Genomic DNA, 19,826 nt, shown 5'->3' with positions numbered 1-19,826 from the left:
AACACACACATCACAATCAACTAACAATCAGTATTTATGTCCCAAACATACCTACAGAGGCTTAGACAAGCAAGGGATCGCTCGACGATGGAAATGAAACAATTTGCTAACAAGGTGACAAAATTGTAGAAAAAGAACCACATGACCGTGTGCCCAGGTTGTGTGGGTGAGTTTGAACCGTGTGATAGGGGTACACAATTGTGTGATTGAGGGACACGACCGTGTGGCTGAGAGACATGCCCGTGTAACTGGGGTACACGATCGTGTGGGTAGACCGTGTAACTCAGTTCCCCGTGTGACAAACTTGCACAAATAAGAAACAAGGGAGACATAGTTGTGTCTCAAGCTGTGTGCGATTGATAAATTCCCTAATAGTTGTCATACGGCCATGTGGTCAGCCCATGGGACTCATTCCAGGCTGTGTGACAAAAACATTACCCTAACTTTTAAGGCGACACATAGTCGTGTGGACCCCCTGTGTGTAGCACACGCCTGTGTAGTTCATAAACTACCCCAAATCTTGTTGCAATTTACAGAAACCAGTATCAAATTATCCCTAATTACCTATGTTTAAGAGCACACATATCCAAAACACTTAACCACTGTAGCATATTACTTAACTTTTTTTTTGCTTAAATATAGAAAAATATACAAATCTAATAAAAATAATTCTAAATTATCAATTCCATAACAATTAACATAATTTTAATCTTAAAATTGCACATTTTAATTATTCTAAATCGAATTAATTATCAAAACAAATCAGAAGATTTGAAATAATTTTAGAAGCACTAAAACATTCGTGAAAATTCACTGTTTGATGGTGGTACTTTAGCATAACATCTCGTAATATATATATATATATATAGCTAACGTGAAATCAAGTTTACTAGTGTGTTTGCAAATTTCATAAAGAATAAAATCAAATAGATGAAGAAATTTAATAATATATATTTTCAATTGGGTATCCTAACAACCATTATAATAAAAATAAGAGCATAATACAAAATTTAACATTAGCTAAAACAAATCATGAATTGAAATATTGTAAATAATTCCATTAAAATCTTTGAGCAATGCCAACACTTAGAACATGAATAGGTTTAGTCGTCATTTATCGGTAATTAAATAAAATATGAATTAAACAAATAAACAACAATTAAAATAGTTAAATAACGTATCTATCGAAACCAAAAGATTACCCCTACCATAGAACTATAGGAATTAGCCAACTTATGAACAATCCTACAATTCTACAGTCAACACCAAAACATACAAAAGTTAGAACCCACACACACCTATCACAAATGATTATAACACACACCTGAAACGTGCTTCCAAGGCACTAAAAATAGACTGTTTCACCTTTACCAACCGACCTGAAACTCAATTTCACATCATTCTAAATCTATAAAAAAAATGGGTCTAAACTAAAATATTCAAGAAATAACAAAACCGATGTAAAACTCAAATTAAAAACGACATTTACACTTTCCCTCATCTGATTTGACGCCCGATTAGGCGAAGATTAAGGGTACAAACTAAGCCTTTGAAGAACGACAACCAACAACATTGTTGAAATAAAAAATAACAAAATTTGAAAAAACAAAAGAGAAGGAGAAGAATGTGAGAGAGAATGAAGGAATGTGAATTTTTTTTAGGGATTTCCCTATTTTCAAAAATAACAATAAAATAAAATAACTTAAAACAAAGGTGGCAAAACCAACCTATCAAAATAATTATTATCATTCATATTTTTTTAACAAAATTAAAATAAAAAAATTATCTTCTTCTAAACTCACATAAGAACTTGAGACCTAAGAATAAACTAACACCTTGGCACCAAATTAAGACCCCTAATTCTTTTAACCCCTATGTTTTTGGGTGTTACAACAATCTTAATTCTTAACCAGCAGCCTCCATCGTCAAGAAAACCGTTCATCAGTTTATCAAATAGATCAATCCATTGTCTTGCTTTCCCTAGATTTATCCCATCAAAGAAACGATGAACCCATATGTCTCTCGCCTTTTGAAAAATCCCATGACACCCCTTTCACCTTCCCCATCAGTTTAAGCACTGTAGGCACTTCAATCCCTTTTAGCCTCTTCCTCTATTCTCATCGGCACCTCTTAAATCCAAGAGGTGGGCACCAACAACTCTCTACCCTCTTCCGCCATTGCATGTGCTGCCCGATTCGCCGATCTATGTACAAATCTAAAAGTAAGTTCCTCAAAGTTCCTTGCTCTCTCCTTTATTTCCTTTATTTTGCCTTCACTTTGCTTTAATATCTATAGTACAATTAGGGGTATTCAAATTTCGGTTAAAACTAAATTAACAAATTGAACCTATCTAATACAATTAATTAGCTGGTTAATCTATCTAATTCAGTCGGGGGTTGATTAATAACTTTTTAGAAGTTCATTTATCGGTTAATTCAGCTTGAAATCGGGTAATTAACAGAATTAATTGAACTAAATAATTAATAAAACAAATTATATGTAGTTTTAATTGTTTAATTCAGCTAATTTGGTTAATTCAGTCAAATGAACATTACCATTATTTTTTATATGTTCTATACTTGTTTTAACCAAAAAATAAAAATATATAAATTTTGATAGAATTAGCGAAATATTTCAGTTCGATTAATTTTTTTGAAAAAATTTGGTTCAATTAATGGTTAAAGGATTAAAAAATTCAATTTATACTAAATTAGTTAATCGTTTGAACACCCTTAAATACAATAGCTTCAATGGTTAAATTAATTATTTTATATTCAAATGTATTGCAACAACTAGGCCCATGAACCAATTATAAAGTTGGTATTATTTTATTCATTCAATTATTATTATTATTTTAATTATTTAATATTTTTAAAATTATTGAGTTTTAGTTTGTTCGGCATTAGCTTTATTGCGTGTTTATCCTCTTATTTAATGATTGGGGAGGGATTATGAATAGTTTTAGATTTTGTAATTTTAATTATCAAAGATTTTAGATTTAGGATCAAATTGGTAAAATGTGTAAATATTGAAGACTAATTTTGTTATTAGGCCAATAAAAAATCTCACGTCAGCTTCTTAAACATCGATTAACTCACGTCAGCCTGACTGAGATACCAATTAGAGAAGGGCAATAAATCGATTGAATCAAACGGTTGAATTGAATTTTTAATATATATATATTATTTTTATAATTTTATAATAATTTATTTAATTGAATTAGATGTATCAATCGAACTGATTAAACCAATTAAACTAATAAATTAATAATTTTAACAATTTCAATATTAATTTAATTTTAAAAATCTTAAGTTTACCCTTAAATATATACACCTATCACATGCAAATACTGAAAACATATTTTCCTATATGCAAATTGCGAAATGATTCCCATCTCTGAACTCCCAAAGTAAAAGTAAAGCGGGGAGTATGATATGATATAGTAAACATTTGTTGACATAGTAAACAAACAATGAGTATAACCGCAAAGAAAAACAAAACACTAATTAAACTGTTACCTCAACTTTCGGCACAATCATCGTGTCAAAACAACAACAGGCAATGCAATGGACCCACTTTTACATAATATAGATTATTCAAACATCTCCGACAAAAGAATAAGATTATTCAAAGGCTGCGTAGCCTTGTTGACAGTATCACATGCGAGGAACTGTATAAGCTTTGAATAAATAAACTTTTATAGTAATCCAACTTGCCTTTGTTTATTATATCTATCTTCTATAAAAACCAGAGTGGAATTTAAGCTTCATTAGCAAGCACTTAATAAACTCTTTATTTAGCAAAAATGAGTACCAGTTCTTCGGCTGTTTCAACCCAAAAAAGGTAACCAAAAAAACCCAGATTTGTTCATATGTGTATATACATTTTTCATCAATTAACCCTTTGTTTCCATTACAGGCTTGAAGGGAAGGTTGCATTGATAACTGGAGGCGCTGGTGGCATAGGTGAGGCTACAGCAAGGTTATTTGTTCAACATGGTGCTAAGGTTGTCATTGCAGACATTCAAGATGATTTAGGACAAGCTATCTCTCAAGAACTTGGAGAAGAAAACATCTCATATGTTCATTGCGATGTTACATTAGACTCTGATGTCGGAAACGCAGTTGATTTCGCCGTTTCGAAGCATGGGAAGCTTGATATAATGTTCAACAACGCCGGTATATCCAGTCCCGATAAGAACATAGTTACTTCAAACGATGAGAGATTCAAAAGGGTTCTTGATATCAATATCTTTGGAGGGTATTTGGGATCTAAACATGCTGCTAGGGTGATGATACCGGCGAAGAAAGGGTGCATTCTGTTTACAACAAGCGTATGGTCAGTGATCGGTAGTGCCGATGTTGGGCATGCATATGTGACATCGAAGCACGCGTTGGTGGGGTTGGCTAAGAATCTAGGGGTGGAATTGGGGCAATATGGGATACGAGTAAACTGTATTTCGCCGCACGGTGTGGCGACTCCGATGTTAACGAGACCGTTCGGTAACTTGGAGAAGGAGAAAGTGGAGGAACTGATAGCCATGGGGTCGAACTTGAAAGGGGTGGTGCTGGAACCAGAAGATGTGGCTCAAGCGGCTTTGTATTTGGCGAGTGATGATGCTAAGTACGTAAGTGGACTCAATATGATCATCGATGGAGGCTATAGTACCACCAATCCTTCCCTGTCCAATGTTATGAAGAGCCTGTCATCCAAAGTTTGATTGATTCTTTGTTTTCCTTTTTTGAATCATTAAATTGGCATTTTTCTTTTTTCTTTTTAATTATTTCATGTTTTCATAAGATTTCTTAACTTATTATGATAATTTAATTTTAACTACAAATTTATCTCGTTAGAATTAAGTAATTCACTTGTGGTAGGTTAATGTAAACATCATAATTATCTTCCTTGTATCCTTAACCTTCCTTATTTTAACAAAAAGTAAAATGACTTAATTGCCCCACCATAGTAAAAAGTCTATTGCTTTGTTGTCCTATAATTGAAAGCATCAAAATTATTGCACGAAAATAAAAATGAAGGCATCGATATTTAAATTATGCATCCTCAATGAATGGCACAACTTTAAATAGTAAATTGTACAGGGTTTTAATTATTTCATTTTTTAAAAATTTCTTAATATATCTTATATTTACATAAATTATTATAATAATTATAATTTAATGTTAACTATAAATTTAATGGAAAATGTAAAAAAAAAAGTGAAAACGGTTAAAATTTTCTTTTAGATAAAAAATTCTAATATATATGATTTAAAAATTTATGAAACAAATGAAACAAAAAGGTATAAACATGTGTTAACTTAATTTAATGCCAAATGTAAAAAAATTATAATATAAAGAAAGTTGACATTTTCCTTTTTAGATAAAATATTGTAATATTTTATATATATATATTATGATTTATACTAAAATAAATCAAACTAAATTATTATTTAATATTATAAATATTTGTAATAAATAATAGAACCACACATAATTTTAATATTAATAGTAATAATGTGCCAAACAATTAGATTATCTATTTTTCACAATTCTAGAAGGATTATTCAATAGTCTCATTTAAGTACAATCATTTAAAAATAAAAGAAATTCAAATTTATTAAAGGAAAAGGTGTACTATGTACCTAATAGAACGGGTGGTGGCAACATTAAGGAATAATAATTTTTTAAACATTAATTTTATTAAAGTTTTCATTATATCTGTTTTCTTATATAATATTTATAACTATTTGTAATCTTTTCTTAGCTCTTAAATAGGAAGAAATGCGTCTTACTATACTCGAGCCTACATCTTCCTACATTAATAATAATATCAGTACCAAATAAACTAAAACTCAATTGGCTAAACTAATAAATTTCTGCATGTTATGCACGTATGAAAACTATGTATAAAGAAAATATCGATAGCCAAGAAATGAAACATTCACAGAAAAGGAAAAAGAAATTGAAAATTATGTTTTTCTTTATTTAGAGATATATATAATGATGAGTCTTTGATAGACCTGCTCATGGGTCCAGCTACACAGCTCGGCCCGAAGGCCCGCCTGAAATGTGGGAGGGTTTGGACAAAAATATAGGCCCGAAAAATAGGTTTGGACAAGAAAATAAGGCTCATTTAAAAAAGCGGGCCGGGTCTCTGGTAAGGTTTTTTGCCCCGGGCCAGACCCGAATTCACTAAATGACAAAAAAAATTGTTTTTTTTTTAAATTTTTGAATGTTATTTTCTTGTTGTTTTCTCCTTATTTTGCTACCATATTACTATTATGTTGCTACTGTTTTGTTGTTGTTGTTTGGATATTGTATAAAACTTATTTTATTATTAATTTTGTTATTATTTTAAAGGCATTTGTTAATTTTGTTATTATTTTAGAGTTATTTGCTTGTTAAGTCGCATTTATCTTAGTGCTATTTAAGTCTACATATTTTTAAAATTTATTTTCAATTTGTTGAAAAATATTTATTTTGATTTTTTAGTATTTTTAATGTATTATATATATTTAAAATTATATAAAATAATATAAAAATTAATACGGACGGGTCGGGCGGGCCCGAGTGTTAACATTTTTATTTGGGTCAAGCTTAAGCAAAATTTTAAGCCTATTTTTTGGGTCCGACCCGGTCCGAGCACAATAAATGAGCCTAAATTTTTAGTTGAACCTAGCCCGACTCGGCCCGTGAGCATCTCTAGTCTGTAAAGGCTAAGAGGTGAAAAGAAAATTTGTGTTTATTATTGAAACCCGATATTTGCCTATATTTGCCTTGTTGGAAGCGTAATGGAGAATTAATAGATGAAACAATAATTTTATTACAACAAATGTTATACGATACAAATACAAATTTTTCTTTTCTCTATATACCAGCTACTGCTAAAACTTCCATGTTGTCAAGCTTATCTATTTATTATGGATAATGATTAAAACTCATGCTTAGCCAACCTAGTCAAAGATAAGGTTGCTACCTCAATTAATTCCAAGTTGCAAATCAATTGGTATACAAACTCTTGGCTTCAATCTTTCTTGACTTTAAGATATACATAATCATTAGTCTGTTGTGTTTTTCATTCGAAGCCCTTTTTTTTTTTTGAGTTTGTGAAATACATATGCTTTTAATGGCTTCTTAAAAATATTTGCCAATTGATCTTCTGTTTTTTCAGTAAATTAACTCTATATTTTTATTCTGATTTACTTTTGAATAAAATGATACTTTATATTGATATGTTTGCTTCGACTATGAGACACCGAATTCTTTGCAAGAGATATTGTGGACTTGTTGTCAACATAAATTGTGATTGAACCTTTTTATATAATAGATAATTCACCCAAAATATTCTTCAATCAAATTGCTTGACATGTGGATGTTGGAACAACCATGTATTTTGCTTCACATGTTGAGAGGACTACTGTTTGTTGCTTTTTCGATGACTATGAAAATGCCGCGGAGCCAATATGGAATAAATATTCAGATGTGCTTTTGCGATCATCCAAGTCACCACCATAATCACTATATGAATAACCAATCAATTTTGAACTTTGTGATTGTGTATAAAATAAACCATGATCCATCGTACCTTTAACATATCCTAAAATTCTCTTTGCTGCAATCAGATGATCTTGTTCTGGCTTCTCTATGTATTTGCTAACTATTCCCACTGCGTAGATGATGTTTGGTTGCGTGATAGTCAAGTACCTTAAACTTCCAACAATACTTTTAAACATCATTGGATTTATTAGCTCTCTAGATGAATCAATACTTAATTTCGTGCCTTGGTACGTGATATTCGCGACAAGTTTTAAAAATTTATAATGATGAAGGCAAGTGTACCTATCGAACAGTAGTATAGCTTTAGCAAGACCGGATTGTCAAACCCAAAGGAACCAAGAGTACTAGTAATTACTTTCTTTTTATTATCTAGCCTAAAAATTAAGGGATTTGTTTATCTAAACTAATTAAATAAACTAAAAGTGCACAGAGAGAAATTGGGGAAAAGCTTTTGGGAAAATTCGATTGATTAAGGCAATACCCAAGGAAAAATCCACTTAGACTTCACTTGTTATTTGACTCTGAATCAGACGATTTATTCATTTGACTTGATCCGTAGAAATCCCTAAGTTATATTATTATCTCTCTCGAGACTAATAACGTCTAACCCTAGGTTGATTAATTGAAATCTCTTTCTAATTAATGCCCTAGTGTTGCATTAACTCGATCTATGGATCCCCTTATTAGGTTTCACCCTAATCTGGCAAAATCTTATCACCCTATCTCTAGGCGTGGAATCAACTTCGCTTAATTACGATAAATTTACTCTTAGACAAGGTCTTTTCCTCCTCTGAATAAGAGCATTAACTTAAATCAATATCCTGAAATATTAAAACAAGAATTAAGAACACATAATTAAGAACAAGTCAAATATTTATCATACAATTCAGATAATAATAACAAGATCTGTCTTAGGTTTCATTCCCCTTAGGTATTTAGGAGGTTTAGTTCATAATTATTAAAGAAAACATCTCAAAAGAATAATGAATACAAAACATAAAGAAAACCCAAAACCCCTGAATGGAAATTGAAGAGAGATCCTCAGTCTTGACGATGAATCTGACTTTTGAGTTCTAAGTGCCTCCTCCGGTGTTTAAATAGGCTTTAGAGCGCCTAAGAGCCATCAAAAGTGGAATTTTCCGAATAGGGCTATACTTGGGCTCGGCAGGGACACGCCCGTGTGCGATTACTCTAGCCCGTGGTCAAGGCTGTTGAATAGGCACGGGCGTATAGTCTACCCGTGTAAGTCGTGCTTCGATTCTGCCAAATGGACACTAGGGGTGAGTATTCGATCGAGTCGAGTCGAATCGAGTCAAAAATTTTCGAGTTAGTCGAGTTGACAAATCCTATTTTAGCAACCGAACTCAATTTGAAATTTTTTCGAATCGAATCGAATCAAGTCAAAAAATTTCGAGTCAAATCGAGTCGAGTTAACGAATCCTATTATTTATACTTAATGTTCTGTTTAGATGGACCGCTTATTTAACTAGTAGATGAAGTACAAGATTATTTAACTACATGAATAATATAATAATTTAGTCTTTTAACTTAATGAGTAAACATTTATCAAAACGACGTAGTTTTACCTTTTAACTTAATTATTTTGAATTTTAACTTTTAATAAAGTAAACATTTATCAAAACTATGTAGTTTTGTCTTTTCTTATTCGGATTTTCAAATAACTCGAATTGTGTAATTCGTATTCGAGTTAAACCGAAAAACTTAATTTTTTATTCGAGTTGATCCGAATAACTTAATTAACTCAAATAACTCGAACTATTTAATTCAAAATTTGAATTTTTTATCGAGTTTTTCGAATTGAATCAGATTTTGCTCACCCCTAATGGACACGGTCGTGTGACACGCCCGTGTGAGGAAGTCCAGACCGTGTTGATTTCCCTCGTGGGTCCATTTTCTCCGTTTTCGGCCAGTTTCTCGCTCTTTTTACTCTCCTATGCTCACCTAAGTATAAAAAATGAAATTAAAGGATTAGGAGCCTCGAATTCACCAAATCTAAGGAGAAACCATCCATAATGTACTAAACATGAGATAAAAATATGTATAAATTACGGTTTATCATTTCTGATTCTGTTGGCATGGATACTGGCTTGCAAACTTACATTCTGAATTTTCTTAAAATCTGTTTTACACTTCTTTTGAGACATAAATATTCCATCTTTCATTTGTTTCACTTCGACTCTAAGAAAGTATTACATTTCACCAATATTTTTCATTTCAAATTATTTAGCCATAACTTTCTTAAAGTCATTGAACATATTTGGATTGTTTCCCGTGAAAATCATATCATCCACATATAAGCACAAGGTCATAATGTCACTAATTCCATTTTTCTTCGTATATAGGACATGCTCATATGGGCTTTTCATGAACTCGTTCTTCTGAAAGTATTCATATATTCTTGTGTTCCATGCTCTCGGGGCTTGCTTTAGTACATATGAAGGTTTCTTCAAGCGATAGACTTTGTCTTTCTATTTTTGTTTGCTATATCCAAGTGGTTGTTCGATATAGACTTCTTCTTCTAGGTAGCCATTAAGGAATGGTGACTTCACGTCTATCTAATTAATCTTTCATTTATTTTGTGCTGCAATTGCAGTGAGAAGCCTTATAGTGTCAATTCTGGCTACCAGAGCAAATACTTCATCATAGTCTACTCCATGTATTTGCTTGTAGCCTTTTAAAACTAGTCTTTCTTTGTATTTATCTACTTTTCCTTCTTTGTTGGTCTTTTTCTTGTACACCTATTTGACTCTAATTGGACTATGTCTTTCTAATAGACATATTAGCTCCCACATGTCATTTCTTCTTATTGTTGCAATTTCTTTATTTATTGCCTTCTTCCATTTGACATCTTCAATTGCATCTTCATATGTTATTGGATCACATTCTGTCAAAAAAAAAAAATAATAATCAAATATTGTTTCTATAGGTTCTGTGACATAAAAAATATCACGTAAATTATGCATTCTTGCAAGTGCTTCCATTGAACTGTTGGTCAGAATTATTGATTTTGCTTATAATAACAGTTACCAGTCCAAAATTAAAATAGCACTGTTTGAAGCTTTATACGGACGAAAATTTAGAACACCGCTATACTGGTTAGAATTGAGTGAATCCAAGTTAGTTGGAACAGACTTGATTCGTGAAACTGAAGACAAAGTTCGTGTTATTTGTGATTGTTTGAAAGCCACTTCAAATTGTTAGAAATCGTATGCAGACTTGAAAAGAAAAGAGATAGAATTTATTGTTGGCGATCGAGTGTTTTTAAAAGTCTCACTGTGGAAAAAAGTGCTACGATTTGGCAGAAAAGGAAAATTGAGTCTGAGGTTTATATGCTCGTATGAAATTATTAAAAGAATTGTTCCTGTAGCCTACATATTATGTCTACCTTCTGAACTTGAAAAGATTCACAATGTTTTCCATGTTTTGATGCTGAGGCAGTATAGATCAGATTCTTCATATATGATTACTTCCAGTGAGATCGAATTAAAGGTTGATATGTGGTATTTTGAAAAGTTGATAAAAATTTTAGCTGCGAGGTAAAAGAGCTCCGAAATAAACAAGTACCTTTAGTAAAAGTTTTGTGGCATCAACAAGGTATTGAGGAAGTTACCTGGGAAACTAATGAATTGATAAAATTGCCATATGCGAACTTATTTTCAGCTAAGAATTTCGAGGACAAAATTTCCTAAGGTGGGAGAGTTGTAACAACCTGTTTTTTAGTGGTATCAAAAATAGTCATTTCAGGACTACAATTTTGACATGTGAGTAGAGGTGTTCATGGGCCGGGCTGGGTCGACTTCGGGTCGGGCTCAACTAAAAAATCATGCCCATTTATTGGGCTCGGGCTAGGCTGAGCCCAAAAAATGAGCCTAAAATTTTTCCCAAGCCATATCCGGATAAAAATACTAAAACCCGGGCCCGGCCCAGCCCGCTCCTATTAATTTTTATATTATTTTTAAATATATATAATACATCAAAAATACAAAAAACATCAAAATAAATATTCGCCAACAAATTGAAAATAAATTTTAAAAAATATGTAGACTTAAATAACACTAAGATAAATGCAACTTAACAAGCAAATGACTCTAAAGTAATAAAAAAATTAACAAATACCTTTAAAATAATAAGAAAACTAACAATAAAATAAGTTTTATACAATATCCAAACAAGAATAACAAAATAGTAGCAACATAATAGTAAAATGGTAGCAAAATAGGGAGAAAACAAAAAAAATAACATTCAAAAATAAAAAAAATGCAGATTTTTTTTGTCCTTTAGTGAATTTGGGTCGAGCCCGGGATAAAAATACCTTACCCAAGGCCCAACCCATTTTTTAAATGAGCCTTATTTTTTTGTCTAAGCCCATTTTTCGGGCCTATATTTTTTACCAAAACCTCCCATATTTCAGGCGAGCCTTCTGGCCGGGCCGGGTAGCCCGACCCATGAACACCTGTACATGTGAGTTCATAAATATTATTTATTTAATACGAGGTCATTATAGTGTCATATTGAAATTTGTTCCAATAATTTTAACATTTAAATAGTCAATTAAGTATAAATGACTAAATTGTAATAGTTGAAAAAGTCAATTGTTATTAGATCAAAGGAGTAAATTCATTAAAGAAACAAGATTGAATGTATTAAAAAGGAAATTAGACAATAATATTTTAGTGTGGGCGGTTATGAGTTAGTAAATTTTTAAGTTTTATATGTTAGTTAAGGGTAAATAAGTAATTAAAATATTAAGAAAGGAAAACAAGCAAGCTATCATCATTTTTCTTTGGTCTTTGCCAAAATTGGAGAAGAAAAATAGCCATGGGAAGAGCTTGAATATTCGATCATTTAGAGTGTTTGCATGTAAGTGATTTTTTTGCTTCTGTTTTTAGTAAGTTTTATGTTTTTGATATCGTTGTAGCTTAATCTATCTAGCCCAGGGATTATATTGTGAAACTGTCAAAGTTTTAAAAGCTTGCCATTGTTGTTCTTGAAGCTTTGTTGACGTTTATGCTTTGGTTTGAAATTTGACGATGGATTTGAACTAAATTGTAAAGTAATTTTAATTAGTTTTGAGATTAGGGACTAAATTGTGAAATTGTTTATTTTGGCATGTGGGTGTTGCCCAGGTCATGTGACCCCTGTTTTCAAAATTGTCAAATATTTCATGTTTTTCAATTTTATTTCAATTTTGTTCCTGATTGTTTCCAAACTATTTCAATTTTGTTCCTGATTGTTTCCAAACTATTTTTAAGGTCCTGTGAGCTCAATTTAAGGCATGTAAGTGTATATTTGCTGTGTTTAATGTGTGGATTGAATTTTGATGTTTAAATTAATATTTGAATGCTTTTATGATGTCATTTGTTTTGATATCTAATGTAATCTTCCGTCACCCTAATTCAACAATAAAGACGGGTTAGGGGTGTTACAAATAGTACCTGTTTCCACCAAGTGATGATATATCAAAAGGACCTGCTATGTCGGAGTGCACAATCTCAATGGTCCCCTGCCTTGTCGATATTTTCCAACTTCAAAACTCTTTGTTGTTTTCCTTTAATGCAAGCTTCACACAGTTGATCAGGAGGATTAATTTCTGGTAATCTATTCATCTTTTTTTTCTTTTGAAAATAACTTCAGACCAGAAAATCCAAGTCGCCCAAACCTTCCATGCCATAACCATGAATCATCTTTGATTGCATTCTTCATACACTTCACCTCTCTAAATTCAATGTCAATAGTGAATAGACGGTTACGGGTCATATCAACTTGAGCAATTAATTCACCACTTTTATTTTTTAGGAAAAGTGTGCGATCCCTCATATTTACTTCATATCCTTTTTTCTAAAAGCTATCCAAGGTTGATGATGTTGCTTTTCAAAGTTGGTACGTAATAAACATCTAATATGTATTTCTTATCTATGTTCTTTTGTGTAATTGTAACTTTGCCTTTACCTTTGATCATGGCGTGCGATTTATCTCCAAACGTTACTTGCCCGTGAATATTCTCGTCCAACTTTAAAAATAAGTCTTTTCGACAACACATGTAATTGCTGGCACAATTAATAAGATACCAAATATTTTTATTTAATTTTTCACTTTCTTTATAAGTGAGGAATATACTAGATTCCACGTTTTCTTCTTTTTTAACTACTGCTACATGATTTCTCTCGTCCACTTAGGGATTTGATCTACACTTATAACTAAAATGACCATATTTATTGCAATTATAACATTGTATCTGAGATTTATTTCCTTGTTGAAATCTACCTCTACTTCTACCTCGACTCCAGCCTCGAACTCCTTGCCCATGACTTGATGTCTGATATTCTTCATTTGTTTGGCCTCTACCATAAGATTGTCTGCCTCGTCCACCTCTATAGCTACCTTTATATCCCCCACGATATTCTCCACGATTGCTTGTATTTTATCCAAAATTATTGCTAGCTCCACTTTCATTGAAAGATAGCTTGCTTTGCAAGACTTGCTCCAAATTTCCAGTATCATCATTTTGTTTCATTTTATGCTCATTGTAACACCCCTAACCTATATATGTCGTCGGGGTAGGGTTTCAGAGCATTACTAGATTAACGTAATCTAAATCATTCATTTCAAAACATTTCAACAATTATAACAAAATCCATTATTAAATATGCATATCGTCCCTTATTCAAGCCCTCGAAACCTTAGAATCACTTTAGAAATGATTTGGGACTAAATCGGGAACATTTAAAAAATTTAGGGTAAAGTTAGAAAAATTTCAACTGCAGGGGTTATAAGCCTGTGTCTCAGGCCGTGTAACTCTCTGACTTGGGTCACACGCCATGTGTGTTGCTCGTGTGTGATATACATCCGTATGGCCAAGCTGTGTGCACCGAAAATTACCTTAAAACTCAAGTTTACCATTCCCTACTTACTTGGGCACTAAGTAACCAAATTACCAATCATTTAACCTATTCAAAACACAATCAAACATGCTCAAAACATGCCAAAACAATTGTCCTAGATGCCTAACCAATGTAACCTTGTTGATACCATCAAAACATTTCATCCATGCATCATTCAAATCAAATTTTTAAACATGCCAAAATCAATCATTTTAGCCTAGCTTATAACTACCTAAAACATCAACTGAAATTCAGATACACCTAACAAGCATTGGTTCAAAACAACATGCCAAATTATGTCTCCAAACACAAACATATGTTCAACCTAACATTATACTTATAGCTCTATTACAAACCATTCACAAAATAACTATCAATTTAAGACATCCTAGGTACATGCCATTACAAAAGGTAAACATCACCACATTTGAGATCGAGATCATTGTTGGATGCCGAGTCGGTGATCAAAAGAGAAGTACTTAACTTGCACCCAGAAAACAAAACTGTACGCTGAGTAAAATTCAATGATATTTTTGTAATCCGAACAATTAAAGACATGAGGATACAAAATGTACAATTTGAATTATACAAACATACTATTGTCTAAGCTCACAACTACCATATACCATCATTTCGAATTCATGCATATTACCATATCATTTCATACTATACTCAATTTTCACATGCTATCATATTTGAATTGTTTAACAAATATCTCAATTCACATCACTTGCTATATAAATAGCTTTTCACATATGAAACCACATTTGTTTATACAATGACATTATCCATTCCATATTCAATTCATAAGTACATAACTCATGTATTTCATTTAATCACAACATATCTCATTTTTAATGTTTCAATTCACTATCTCATTTCTATTTCACATACCATACCATTCAATATCGATTATAGAACTTTATGATTTAATTACCCCTATTAACGCGACTTTGACTCAAATGGATACATGGATCCAACCAACACACCAGTTTGACAGCTAGTGTCTCATCGGATAAATCCGAAGTAGTAACTGCGTCCAACACTAAACAAATTAGCACCCAGTGTCTCATTGGTTAAACCAAAGCAAATTGGCATCCAGTGCCTTATCGACTCGAAGTCGGAGAAATCCCTGAACTCTTCCTATCCTATGGCATGCCATCTATATCTGACTCAACCCGATACAGTTAATAGGGTTTCATTTTACTTTTCAAATAGAACGAATATCCAATTCTCATATTTGCACATTATCACATTTAAACATATATTCATTTGAAAACCATATAATTAATACAGTCATAATGTATATACCAATTCAATCCATTTCAATCAACTATAATTTCAATTCACTATCAAAGTACCAAATTCTCACGTCAACTACTTGCCATATGCAATAAATCAAAATACACCAATTGACAATTAGGTTCAGATTATAGAAACACAAACCGTGGATTCTGAGCTGTTCGACGTTGATTTAATCCTTTCCCTTTTTAGTTGAGAATTTCGGTATGACGTTAGCCACAGAATTAAAACAATTAAAATATATCCATACAACAGAATTCAATTTCACATTGAATATTTCAAATTTTACTCAACATTTGCTTAAATTCCAATTTAGTCTTTAAACCGAGACTAATTTTTATTCTTCACATTTAATCCTATATTTTTATATTAATTTCACTTTAAGCTAAATTTAGTTTCCAATTTTTAATTAAACCCCTAAATTTCAAATTTTTTTCACAATTTAGTCCCTATTATTCAAAATTTACAATTTTTTCTAGAATTTAATCCTTTTCCATTTCTAGCTTAAAAATCTATCAATTTAATCCCTAATACTAAAACTATTCAACATTAACAATATTTAAAATCTTAATCAATGCTAAAATTTCAACATGGGTTGGGTAGTACTTAACCCCGGGATTCCAAAAACATAAAAATTACAAGAAAAAAGGACTAAATTGACTAACCAATTGAACTTGGAAAGATTTGAAACCTTAGGCCGTGCGTTCTCCTTCTTTTCTTTCTTCTTTATTTTTCCTTATTTTCTTTCTTCTTTTTTTTTCTTTCTTTTTTCTTCTTTTCTATTTAATTTTGCATGCTTCCACTTACTATTCTATTATTATAACTATTATCATTATAACTATTATTATATAACTATTTTCATTATTATATAATACATATATATATATTCATTTAGTTTCGTTTAAAATTACTTAATATTATAACATATATATATAACATATGTCGTCCACCACATTAAGAAATTGTTAAATTACTACTTTAATGCAATCTATAATTCAACTTTTATCCTATACGCGATTTAGACATTATACTATAATAACTCTTAATTCATGCAAATTCATTTAATCGGAGCCTAATTAACTACACAACTAGCTTTGTAACTATTTATTAAAAATATTTACGAGTCTGATTTATGAGAATAAAGTCTCGGGAATGTACTTTTCGACACTCCTTATTATAGGGTCGTTACACTCATGGGCTTGGTGGGAACTTACAAGTTCGTCGATTGATTTTTGTTACAGATCTTTTGATTCTTCAATGGCAAAAAAACTACATAATCAAATTTGCGTGTTAATAACCTCAATTTTTTTTCCATTACTTTTACGTCATTAAGTGTTTCTCCGTTCCTTTTCATTTCAATTACCACCGCTTTCTCTCAGGTGACATAATCATTGACACTTTTTGAAACTTTAATTTACAACGTCTCAAATTCGAATCTAAGGGTTTGTAAATGTACATTTTTTGTTTTTTCCGCTCAGTGAAGGGATTTTTGCAAAATTTCCCTTGCTTTCTTTGATATCTTTACATCTGGAATTTTTTCAAAGGTTGATTCATCAACACCTTGAAAAATAAAAAACAACGCCCTCTTATCCTTTTTACGATATTCTTTCAATACTCTTTTTTCTTCATTTGTCAAAGCCGCTTCGGCAGTTGCATTTTTTAGCTCAACATATCCTTCTTAGAAAACATCCCAACAATCTTGAGAACTGGGCAAAGCCTTCATTTGGATGCTCTAATTGCCATAATTTGTCTTCGTTAATTTCGAGATCTGCAGTTGAATCATGTTTGCCATTGTGACATCGACACCAACCTAGCTCTGATACCACTTGTTGAATGTGTAATGGAGACTTAATAGTTGAAATAATAATTTTATTACACATAAATATTATGCAATACAATACAAACTTTTCTTTTTTCTCTATACTAGCTGTTGCTAGTTTTTTATCTCTCATACTTTTTTTCTCTCACTTTTCACTTCTTCTATTACACAAACATAAGTCCTATTTATAGTTTTGTAAACCAACTTTAAAAAGCCTGTGTAAAAAATTTCCATGTTGTTAAGCTTATCCCTTTACTATGGATAATGCTTAAACTCATACTTAGTCAACTTGGTCAAAGATAAGGTTACCACCTCAATCAATTCCAAGTTGTAAGTTAATATGTATACAAACTCTTGGTTTCAATCTTTGTTGACTTTAAAAAGTCGATTTGACTTCTAACAACCTTGATGCAGGTTAGGAGGCAAGGTAGCATTGATAGTTGGTGGTGAATGTGGCATAGGAGAGGGCACAATTAGGTTGTTTCGTAAGCATGAAGTCAAGGTTATTATTGTTTATATCTGAAAATGCTTTTGGTTCGCATTTAAAAATAATTTCATTCTATTTATCGTTAGAATAGAAATGAATAGAAAAATTAAATGCAAAGTTATAAAAGGAGCAACATAAGGAGAGATAATCTATAATGTTTGTTAACGCAATTCAAATACAACGATCCTATGTTTGCGAAGCCTTGTCTAGTAAATAATTTTATTTAACAATCATCCAAATTACCTATTAGCTTAAGCCCAATCTACTCTTAGACAAAGAAGTACTTGCAAGCCCAATATCAACCCCAAATTACCACAAATCAATCACCCAAATACCTCACAATTTAATAAATAAATAATACCTAAAAAAGTGTCACAAAATGTATTTATAGGTTGATACAATAGTTCATCCAACAGAGCTTTGATGAACTTTAAACTCCTATTTAAAAACTGAAATTATCCCATTAATTATCCTAATTATTTATTAAATAAAAGTATTCATAAATCAGTCTTTTAACAACTCAAAAACTCTCTCAAGAAATAAGGATAAAGATAAACATTGTCTTCATTTTAAACTTCTTAGTATGACCAATTAATTAAAAGCTAAAGAGTCCTAGTCGAACTCCCTTAAATAAATGTGATGTTTATCTCTAAAAACTAACATATTGATTACTAAGAGATAAGAAGACTTTCATGCTTATCTAATCACCTCTAGCAATTCAATTGGGAGATAATAAGCCTTTCATACTTATCCAATCACATTACGCAATTCAGTTGGGAGTCTTTAAAATCCTAGTTGAACCATGTTTCGTGTTTTGTCAAATATGCCACATTCAAATGGACCGAACTTAGCACAAACGAAACCTATTCAAGACCCAATTTGATGGCCCAAGTAGAGAAACAATTTCATTATAACAGGACATGGAACTAGTAACAACAACTTTCCTAACAATGTCCAAGATGAATTAGGCTAAAATCTCTGCAAAGAACTTGAAACCCCATATATCGTTAGCTATATCCATTGCGATGTGACATGCGAAACCGATGTCCAAAAAGTTGTGGACTTAACAGTCTCTAGGTATGGAAAGCTTGATATCATGTTCAATAATGACAGTATTGGAAGCGAGGGTAAGTTGAGAGTCATTGCTTCAAATGGTGACAGCTTTAAGAAGATCCTTGATGTCAATGTGGTTGGTGGTTTCTTCGATGCCAAGCATGTTGCTCGAATGATGGTTTTGACCCAAAAAGGGGGACCAAAGTGTAATTTAACCATTACTATTTTAAAATTTTATAAATTATAAAGAGTTTAAATAGAAAATTTTCTATTTCAAGCAGGCCGAAGCCACTGCTAGCCCTTAGCTTCCCCGCTGCCCTTTAACCTTGTTTGTGGAGTCTAAAACCTCTAGTAACAATATACCAAATATTACTCCATAAACTTAATACAAATTCAATTGAATTCTTGAGTTAACATAAATATCAATGATTTAAATATCATGTAAAAATAAAATAATATATATTAATATAAAATTTAAAATAATTAATAGAATAATTTTCTTGGTTTTTGGTTGAATAGATTCAGTACATATATTAAATTAATTTGCGAATTATCGTGTGCAATAAATTTTTTTGAAGTACAATCATTTAAATATAAAAAGTAATTAATAAAATAAAATTCAAATTTCTTAAAAGGATAGGGCATACTGGGTACGTAAAAAAATGTGTGGTGGGAAAATCAGGGCCAGAGGCCTATCTAATAAATGT

At 31.5% G+C, this 19,826-nt stretch overlaps 1 protein-coding gene across 1 annotated transcript; it reads left to right on the top strand.

Annotated features, from left to right (window-relative positions):
- Positions 1 to 3,652: 3,652 nt before the first annotated feature.
- Positions 3,653 to 4,840, top strand: LOC108461506 (short chain aldehyde dehydrogenase 1-like). Its single transcript, XM_017761367.2, has 2 exons — positions 3,653 to 3,843; positions 3,919 to 4,840. Exons 1-2 carry the CDS (start codon positions 3,806 to 3,808, stop codon positions 4,718 to 4,720), a joined length of 840 nt encoding a protein of 279 aa, XP_017616856.1. The 5' UTR covers positions 3,653 to 3,805; the 3' UTR covers positions 4,721 to 4,840.
- Positions 4,841 to 19,826: the final 14,986 nt, after the last annotated feature.

The sequence above is a fragment of the Gossypium arboreum genome, chromosome 2, assembly GCF_025698485.1.
Source record: "Gossypium arboreum isolate Shixiya-1 chromosome 2, ASM2569848v2, whole genome shotgun sequence".
NCBI classification, from domain to species: domain Eukaryota; kingdom Viridiplantae; phylum Streptophyta; class Magnoliopsida; order Malvales; family Malvaceae; genus Gossypium; species Gossypium arboreum.
Note: the sequence above shows the minus strand (reverse complement) of the source record. Positions and strands in the feature narration are given on the sequence as shown.